Below are 10,435 nucleotides of genomic sequence, written 5' to 3' on the forward strand. Positions count from 1 at the left end.
GGAGCAACAGATAATATGGAATAGTGCAGGCAGGTGAGTAACCATATATGAGGGAATTTGGTCGAAATCCCAGCATTTGGGATCCCCACAGTCAGAAGATGGACAGCTGAATCCAGACAAACAGACTGTCCACTGCTTGTTAATAACCCACCTGATTGAAAAATCAGGCAAGTGACTGGATGAGGGCAGGTATTCTTCTCAGCAGCTGAAAGCATGATTAGGTAGATAGGCAAATAAGAACAAGGAAGAGACATATGAGATTGGAGAGCATGTAGGTAACTAGATGAGTTTGTTAGAGGGTGGTTCAGTGGTTAATAGCAGGGACAGATTAACAATGGGACACTTGGACCTACAGTACATCTCCAGGCAGTCAAATAAAACAGGACTATGGTGACCAGCCACCAGATACTCACCCAATTCCTGATAAATCTTAAGTATAAATATTGTCTATTCTTTATCACAAAATTATGCAGCTTCTCTACTTTTCAGTGTTTATAGATACAATGGACATGATTGTGGTCCATACACAATCCTGCGAATTTGCAGCGGTGCGTGTGGATTAAACACCGCTCGTACAGCTGCCCCCCCCCTCAACAAGTTCCCTGCACGGCTGCGAATGGATGTTTTGCATAAACATCCATTCGCAGCCTTGGCTGCGGGGCCCAAATCGCTGACCATCATATGATTTCTGAAGCGCTCGCTGATCTAAGTCACTCTCTGGAGTCTAAGCTTTGCTTGCTCCCTGTACGGGAAGAGGGTGGGCAGCTGACATCACTGGATTCCCCCGGCAGCCGTGTCACTGCCTAATTTCCATGGGAAAGCCCGTTGTTTTCATGGGAATACCCATGAAACGCTGGGCATTCCCGTTGGCACGTCCCCTCGAGGCCACCCCACACTGGGAGGTGCGCATGGGACAGCGAACTAGCAGTATGCCGTGCCTGCTCACACCCGTATGCATATGCGCAGAAATGCACATGAGCATAAGGAAAACATCACTCCCCGTGCAAATGCGCAGGCGAGCGTGTAAACCATTGTGTGATAGTGTAGTTGGTGAGCACACCCACATGGCACTGGCCACATACACACAGGACTAGTCACAGATCTTCTACTTCTAACAATAGGCCCTTGAACATTTTCAGCCAGAGGACTAGGTGTCCCTTAATCTTGCCCTGGTTAAAAAGGGTAATCAGGCTATTGATATAACACTTGGGCCAAATTATTTAGCACAGTAGTGAGAGAGTGGGGCCATAGTGCAGAAACCTATGGGAGTAAAAATACAAGTGAGGAAGAGACAAGTGGCAAGAATTAATGAAAGTTTGGAGCATGTCAAGGAGGGGGGTATTCAATCTGTGCCGCTATTCCACTGGCAGAAATAGAGGAACTCCCCTATTCAATGCTGCCATTTCCGGCAGCATTGAAGGCTTTCAGATTCTGCTTTTTTAAAGTCGAATCGGAATGGTCAGAAACAAATTGTCAAATTTGACAAAATTTGTCAAATTTGTGTCCAATTTTAACAATTTAGCAGCTGGGTACTTGTGTATTATAGCGGCGCCCCCGATGTACATCGCGCAATGTTTTTATCGCATGCCATGCACCTGATGGCATGCAATGCGATGCGACGCGATTTTTGCCCCCTATGCGATGAAACATTGTGTAAGCACCCTAAAGGGTGCTTTTAAGCACCCAAATGGCTGCTTGCAATGTTAAATGCACCCCCACGCCCCCCCCCCAGACTATAAATGTGAACCCGAAGCGTGGCGAGCGCAGCGAGCCCGCGAGGGGCGGCGGTACGCGTCCTCCGACCTTTTCATACCCCCCCTATCCACGTCGGCGTGGAGTTGAGAATAGAAAGTGTGGCGAGCGCAGCGAGCCACCAAGCCCGAAGCGTGGTGAGCCCCGCGAGGGGACGCGGATACCTGTGAAGCCCGCGAGGGGACGCCGATACCTGTGAAGGTATCCGCGTCCGCTCACCACGCTTCGGGCTCGCTGCGCTCGCCACACTTTCTATTCTCAACTCCACGCCGACGTGGATAGTGGGGGTATGAAATGGTCGGAGGACGCGTACCGCTGCGCTCGCCACGCTTTGGGTTCACGTTTATAGTGGGGGGGGGGCGTGGGGGTGCATTTCACATTGTAAGCACCCATTGGGGTGCTTATACAATTTTTAATCGCATCACATCGCATTGTATGGCATTGTATGCCATACACAATGTCATACAATTTAAAAATTGTATGACATTGTACAATATCGCACGATATAGCGTCACATCACATACCATCGCATGCCTTATGGTATGCGATGCGATGGGCGCCGCTATAATACACAAGTACCAGCAGCTGTTTCCAAGAACCGTGCCCATTCTGACTGTCGGAACATTGCATACCGACTGTTGAGTTACAGTCGTAACGAGTCAAAAACGGCTGTGAATTTGGCTGTCGGGAACATTCCAACAGTTGAATTTGGGATTAAATACCCTGGTGACTAGTTATGACTAGTAAAATGTAAGGAAGCATGTTCGATAAGCACAATTTGATCATTACCAACTAAAGGAAGGTATAAATAAAGAGGCACAAAAGGGGATCGAAAGGCGAATAAGCTATATTTGAGTGACTTCATACCAATTTTTCACACTCAGGCGAGACAGATGGCGGATTCTTCTTCACAGTTTCTGATGGAGAAAATGAATCAGAGAAGCACTTTTTCCATGTCCAAGCCAAACTTATCACAGTCAGCATGAAATCTCTCCATAACCTCATAGCATGTCCACGTAAGTTGCAAAAGAATTTGCACGTGTACAGTAGAGTATTCTCTGCATAAACACATGCTCTAAACTGTGTTTTTATATTGGTACCAGGATCCCTACAACAAATCACCAGTCATCACCTGAGTGCTGTGACAAATGATGAAAAGGACACACAGCCTGTGTTTGTGTATTACATTGAATATCCTCCACAGATTGGTCAGATCATACGAGGAACAGACATGGAGGGGACAGTATTGAGTAACTTCACCCAGTCAGAGGTGAGTAGAGTATGTCCATTCACACAACTCTGCCTTACAGAATACCCTTTCAGATCTAGCAGACCATTGCCTTTTTATTTGCAGGTGGATGCAGGTTTAATATTTTACCAACACATTGCAACTCCAGCAGCATTTTGGACATATATGGATAACTTCTCATTCCACGTAAAATCCCCCCATGCAGTGTCTTCCCGGTATATATTGAATGTGACAGTGACGTTCCAGAGTCCATGTCCGCAGCTGCATACACAGCTCTGGAAGAACACAGGTAAGGCTCAGTGAAGGCAAATGAAGTCTGGAAATATTATCTATTGTTAGAACCCTATATAGTCCCTTGAGCATACCACATATCATTACACACACAGATAACCAATGATTTACTGATTATATACTTCAAGCTTCAGAGTATTATCTTTTGTTTTGTCACTATTTTATGATAGATGTCCATGATGTTACATCGGTATAAGCTATTTATTATAAATGACGGGATTCAGTATTTTGGCTGTCCTTAAATTCATTTTATAATGGATCTGCATCTTTAACCCTTTGAGTGCCGAGTGAATTTGTCAAAATTGGTGTGAAAATTGCCAAGGAAACATTTTTCTTCATCATAATGACCTGTAACGTTTACCTTATATATGACATTTTTTTTATACATTTTTTATTTGAATTTCTATAACAAATGTGAGCGACATTGGCATTTTTAGCGGATAATTTGCATCTCTCCCACAGAGCTGCTGGCACTCATATTATGCGCATCTCTCACAGATGTCGGCATTTTTAGCAGATATTCTTGTGCATGGCACTCAAAGGGTTAAAGGGGGTATAGTATGATTTGTCAACAGTATATAGTCATCAGATCTACACGAGCATGTTGAAATTCATTCATTGTCAACCACGTGACGGAATATCATCTAAAGGTTACAGGAGAACTATAAATAATTGTTGACCAGAATTCTTAGCACTAAAGAGTCAGTGCTACTTGTTTACAATATACTACACTAAGTCCTGAAACTCAGCCGGGCGAGTAGTTTAACTAAATGGGTAGTCAAGCAGGGCCAGAAGTACCAATCAGCATAAGTAAGATGCTGTTTACCCAGTTTTCACATTTGGGGGTACTTAATGTATAGTAAAGGAATAATCCTAAGTTCCTGTTTTGGTCACTTTAATGTAGCACCTGCAATCTGTCCTTACATACCATTACAGACATAAGCTCCATGTTTGTGGCTCAGTATTGGTCTATACGGCCAAATAACACTTTGTGATGTCCCTCTATGGTGGGAAAGGGAAAACTTGTGATGTCAGTACTATTGTAATTGGCTGACATGTACATAGCCAGACATCAGGCAGGAATGAATTAACCCCATAGAAGTGTGCAGGAAAACATAAAATGTTGATGCCTACCATATAGGCATACAGTATACTGTATGTGCGTAGATGAATATTGATTGACATTCAGTGGCACATCAGTTTTGCCTGGAGGACTTTTGGCAAATCTGTAAACCTGATTTTACAGAGTAAATGTCATGCTGTGTGTCATAATGTGTCATGGATCAGAGGGTCTCCTAAATTTAACATGATGTGATACATCTTCATCCTCTCTCGTCAAGCAACAAAAGGTTTGGGAGGGGGATGTTACAGAATAGATTCCTGCATGGATTCTTCTGAAAACCTGTTTGGGAATGAGCCCATGTAACCATATTTATATGTTGAATCTGAGGTTTATTCTTAGCTGGGTACACATATGTCCAATCATCAGCAGATCACCTGTACGCAGATTCTAAATCCAGTCCATTGTACATACCGCCAATCTTTGTCTGCTAAAAAAAAAAAAACAATTGTCTGGGTGGGGGGTTATTAATGATAATGTGGTGAATGGAAAGAAATATTAATAAACAATTGTATGGATAGGTGGTGGGTTTGAGAATATTGAATATTAACTAATGTGAATGTTTCTCCACATTGAAAAATCAAATAAAAAAAACCCTCCCCTCAAAAAACTCAATAAACAGCATTGGGTTCCTCAGCCTGATCTGGTCATATAAATTAGGGGGGGAAGACTAGAGTGATGTTACCCCTATTTCATGACAATCAGCACCAGGCTAACCCAGCCTTGGGACTGATGCCATATAAGGGGTGGGGGTAGGAATGACTCAGTGTTGGGTCCCCTTGCCATTGCATTAAACAACCCCAAAACTGGTCAGCCCAGGTCTGGAATTCCTTAGAAAATGGGGGCTCCTAAAAAGTTAATAAAATATTCAGTGGTGTTTCCTGGTTTCTGAAAATGTTAATAAAAACTCACCACTTGTCAGGACTGTAGTCAGATCAGAGTTGGAAATGACCACAGAATTAGGGGCTGACTGGTATACAAATTGAGGTGCCTTCATTTATTTCGAATGAAGATCACGAGTAGCAAGTTCGTCCTTTACTCGGTCGGACAGTCTGTGCCAAAATGCAGCATACAGTGCCTCATTATTCCATGTCAGTTCAGACGCCAATATCTGGAATCGGACTAGATACTGTCCCACAGAACGCGATCCCTGACGTAGACAGAGTATGTCAGAAGTGGAAGTTGTTCGACCAGGCTCGTCGAATATACGCCTTAAGCCAGACACAAAGTTCGTGTAAGACGAGAGCAGAGAGTCAGATCTTTCCCATAACAGAAAAGCCCAATGCAAGGCAGGACCAGACAACAATGAAATTATGTAAGCAACTTTATCTCTCTCTGTTGGGAAGTTGTCTGGTTGCAGTTTTATTTTGGAGACCCATCAAACCTGGAAGGAGTTGGTAAGTGAAGATGAGACGGCACTGAATTAGGAGTAGATGACGATAACACTTGAGGTGCTCTGGAAGCCCCTAGATCCCGAAGGGATGCCTGAAAGTTATCCAGCCTAGTGGAGAGGTCTTGTAGACAGCGAACCACTTGTCCCTGAGAAGCCTCTTGTTGCTCCAGGTGACTGACATGTTGCTATACAGGGTTGGTGGGTGGGGTCTGTTCTCCAGCTGGATCCATCAATGGAGCCAGGCGAGCTGCACACTTGGAGTACCCAGGTTCTGGAGTATGATGGAAAACTCTGGAGAAAGAGCGAGAGAGAGAGAGAGAGAGAGAGAGAGAGAGAGAGAGAGAGAGAGAACGAACCATACTGGCTTTACTTACCCAGCACCTATGTGACCAGGAAGAACATGGCTGATCCCACATTCAGGAAAGGCAGGAAAAGCTGTGTGTACAGCAAATGGAGCATGGCTATGATAATGACAGTGGAATGGAAGCCGCAGGGGACAGGGGCTGACAGACAGGCATGGATCAGTGTTTATCTGCGGCAGCAGCCGTGCTGGGAGACTGCTGGATCCCTGCACTGCGGGCAGAGCGCATACAGCGCTGATAGAAGCTTGTTTAGGAATGCAGTGATAGTCTTGCTAAGCACTTGGAAGGTAAATACAGTATACCTGTCTTAATACTCTGGCCGTGACAACCATGGTCTATTAATTCTTGGTGTATAAGGACACGCCTGTAGTTAATAAAAGTAATTACAACAGTAAAATAAGTGGATCAGTTTGTAAGCAATCAGGTGGCAGTAAGTATCAATATAGAAAAAAGGCATGCAGAAGATTAGATATGCCCCAAAATTGACAATTACCATGTTATGATGATTTCTAGTGTTTTAAATTGTTACTTATGCCAGTTTGTATGTTTATACAGGTCTTCATATCCTGCAAGGTGGTTCTTCACCCATCAATCTGAACTCCCTTGATGCTTCCAATCTTCTAGCAAATCCAAGTGTCTCCAGCATTCCTCATGATGTGGTTTTCTTGGTCACCAGTTTCCCATCACAGGGCCATCTATCAATTTATGGTGATACTCTGAACTCTCTGAAATCACAGATTCCTTATTTCTTACAGTCACACCTGGAGAATGGAAGTCTGATTTATATCCATACAAAATCTGGGAGCCTGGATGACAGCTTTCAGTTCACAGCCAGACTATGGCCTAAAACACAGGCTTTTCATGAAAGTGATCACTACGTTGGTATCTTGGTCAATGAATCTTTTAATATAACAATTACTAGTTCACCCATAATACCACCAATTATACTTCAACCAAAGTCGACGTTACTCCTGCCAGTGGGCTCGTATGTTTTACTTACTCCAGAGCATTTATCTTTAGACACTTCTCTAGTACCACCTGATAAGATTGTTTACACTATACTGGATTTACCAGTAGGCATATCAGTTGAAACATTTGGAAGCCAGTCTATGCCAGTCACACAATTCACACAAGATGATCTTGCGAAGTCAAGGATCATCGTCTTGGCAAACGTAACTGCAGTTTCAGGTGAAATCAAAGTTAATGTTACAGATGGACAGCAATCTCCACTTTTAGGAAAACTACCTGTAAAGGTACTCCCAGTACATCAGGCTGTTCTTGAAGTCAAGCAGGAATCGGGCAGGGCAAAGATCACAATAGGACAGATACCACCAACATTGGACAGAATGACAGATACATTTTTGTATAAAATAACAAAGAAGCCAAGTTATGGGCAGGTAGTAGTTGGCCAGGACACAGTATCAGATTTTCAAAGGAAACAGGTGAATAATAATGAAGTATATTATGAATTCACCAGTTTCTTGTCCACCCAAGATGAGTTTGAAATTCTTGCAATCTCCAGTCTTGGTCAGGAAGTTTTTATTGGGAAAGTGACAGTAGTAGTATCAGCAATGGTAAAAATAGGAGATAGGCAACAATGGCCAAGGGGATGTACTATTATGTTAGGACCAGATGTTGTTGATGCAAGTGAACTTGAGAAACATACAAATAGTGTCCCTCAATTCATAGTACTTCGTCAGCCAAGGGGAGGAAGGTTGGTACAGTTTCCTTATCATGGTAGCAAGGAAGAAGGAGCGAGCACCAACGTCTTCACACAGCTGGAGCTAAACAATGGACTAATTGGTGTGGAGTTATGGGAAGATGAGCAGAGTAGGACAGACACACGAAGTGACCGACTTTCTCTGATGCTCAGTGCTAGTCAGGTTCCCCCAGCAAATGTTACGGTGAGATTTAGTACTGTACCTTATAATTCATCCCATTCCTACACTGCCACCCTGCTCAAAGTTTCTGGGCACTTGCAGACCACAACAAATGTAGGAATAACCACAAAAGCTTTAGAATCCACAAGCATGATGTTCACCACTGACATACACTCTACAAACATTGGGTCAACCTTAGCATCCACAAACAGTGAGACAACCACACAAATAGAAACCACCACACAATTAATTTCTACTACTGATTTAGTTAATACCAACAATTTGGTACCAATCACAAATTCAGCATTGACAACAACACCAGAACCTACAACACATACAGATATTTCCATCAATGCTACTCAGCCTAATACTTGGACACCAGATCTTTGGGTGTTGAAAGACCGAACTTTGGATGGAACCTTGAATAGTTCGGGGATGAACATGTCTACTACACCCAGCCCAGCAGAAGAGGGTACAGTCCTTGCTTTTATGAATTCGCACATATATAGCATCATACTTCCCGTCTGTCTAGTATTGCTTTTGGTGGCAGTTGGTCTTCTTCTTCTAGCATACTTTGTGCGCAGGAAAAAGATGGGAAAGCATCACGTCCAAAAAGCAGCCACTTCTGCTGCCAAGACTGAAAATGGAGCCACAGATAAGCAAACATTTCGTGCAACTGAGCCTGAAAGGGGAATCCCACTCTGTGAGGTTGGAGGACATAGGGGCAATGGTGCTGGAGGAAATGGACAACCTGGCAGCCAGTATTGGGTGTGACTGTAAAAAAAAAAAAAATGACAGCTTTCCTTGGTAGGCACAAACGCGGGAGATGTCCTCCCAAACAACACCCTGGCCTGAGAATAAAGTGGAAGTCCCATACTCAGTACTCACTATATCTCTCTTTTCTTTAAAAAGCAGTGCATTTTTGTCTTCACAACTTGGACAATCAGGACTGTACTCGGCCACATCACAGCACGTCTGCCCCAGAAAATGAATTAATTAGAACTTGGACAGCCACCCAGAACCTAAACAAATGTAATGCCTACATTGTTTCTATTCTTCTGAGAGTATGGGTGATATATTGAAGGCACACTGGGCAACATACTGTATATCACGAGGATCATTGTGTGTTCCTTAGAGCAGCACTGATTTGACCTGACTATGTTTCTATTCTTCTGAGAGTATGGGTGATATATTGAAGGCACACTGGGCAACATACTGTATATCACGAGGATCATTGTGTGTTCCTTAGAGCAGCACTGATTTGACCTGACTACGCATTAATAAAACTGTTCAGGGCTTTATATGTTTTGATGGACAAATTAAATCATATGTTTTCACAGAAAATCTCCCCCAGGTTCAACTAACCCATAAATACTGACCAAAAATTTAATGTGTAGAGTTTAGAGATGTATTTATCTGCATTATTTCTTGTTAGTACTTTGACATGGGTATAGTTATGTCTTAAAATGCATCTAGGTTGCGGCCAAGCCTACTTGTTACTTCCTGTGAATTGTCAAATCTATACTCAAAAGTTCTTAAGTGCAAGAGGGGTGACTGAAGATGTTTTATTGTCTGAGACAATGGCATGCATGAGCAAATATAAACCCCCAACTTTTATATGAGTGCAGTGCACTGATCCTTTTGCAGGACAAGAGGTCCAACCTAATGAATATACTAGCTGATATGGAAATGAGTATTTGCTTAGATCTTTAGAAGACAGTTGTAGAGATCATGAAATGTTCATACAACCTCTCCCTCATTGATTCGGAGTCACCGACTTAGGTGGCTATCCTTAATACTCACCCTACTAGGTATATTATTACCTTATAACCATTTTCCCAGTTACCAGCTTTGCATATCATGGTGCATGTGTCAGTCTCAGGTATAATATAGGAGTGTTAACACTTCTCATGTATTAAAATAAAAAAAAATCTGTAACCCTAATAAAGTAAAACGGATCGAAATAATCTCCAAAAATACAAGTAACGTATATACTGAATAGGGAGAAGTTCTAAGCTACCTCAATATATATAAAAAAAAAACTTTCTAGAAGCCCTTTCTGATGCTCAAGGAGGAAGTTAAGTTATTTTAGAGTATCAAGGGAAAAGTAAATGTCGCACCCTAAGCACATTACACCTACAACCAGTTCATATGGTTCACCTCCCTGTTGTAACTTATATCCCTTTTTAGTGTGTTCAGGGCCCAACATTAGCAGTAGTTTCTATATGTATGCTGCCAACAGTACAGGAAGATAATTATGTCTCATCTCAATTTCTGTATATCTGCTATTTATATGTATTGTAAACACATATACCAATACTGTCTTTGCAAATTCATTAGTCCTGTTTACCCTTTTCATCATCATAAAAAGTCTGTGTTGTCATTTGT

At 42.6% G+C, this 10,435-nt stretch overlaps 1 protein-coding gene across 1 annotated transcript in view; it reads left to right on the top strand.

Moving 5' to 3' along the window:
- The window catches only part of CSPG4 (chondroitin sulfate proteoglycan 4), a 114,336-nt gene extending 103,901 nt beyond the window's left edge, over nucleotides 1-10,435 (top strand). Inside the window, exons 7-10 of the mRNA XM_083183621.1 lie at nucleotides 2,637-2,768; nucleotides 2,856-3,022; nucleotides 3,107-3,290; nucleotides 6,723-10,435. Coding sequence (XP_083039747.1) covers nucleotides 2,637-2,768; nucleotides 2,856-3,022; nucleotides 3,107-3,290; nucleotides 6,723-8,821 — 2,582 coding nt within the window. The 3' untranslated portion in view covers nucleotides 8,822-10,435. The remainder of the gene's footprint in view (nucleotides 1-2,636; nucleotides 2,769-2,855; nucleotides 3,023-3,106; nucleotides 3,291-6,722) is intronic.

This window comes from Crinia signifera, chromosome 4 (assembly GCF_055691185.1).
Source record: "Crinia signifera chromosome 4, ASM5569118v1, whole genome shotgun sequence".
Lineage (NCBI taxonomy): Eukaryota > Metazoa > Chordata > Amphibia > Anura > Myobatrachidae > Crinia > Crinia signifera.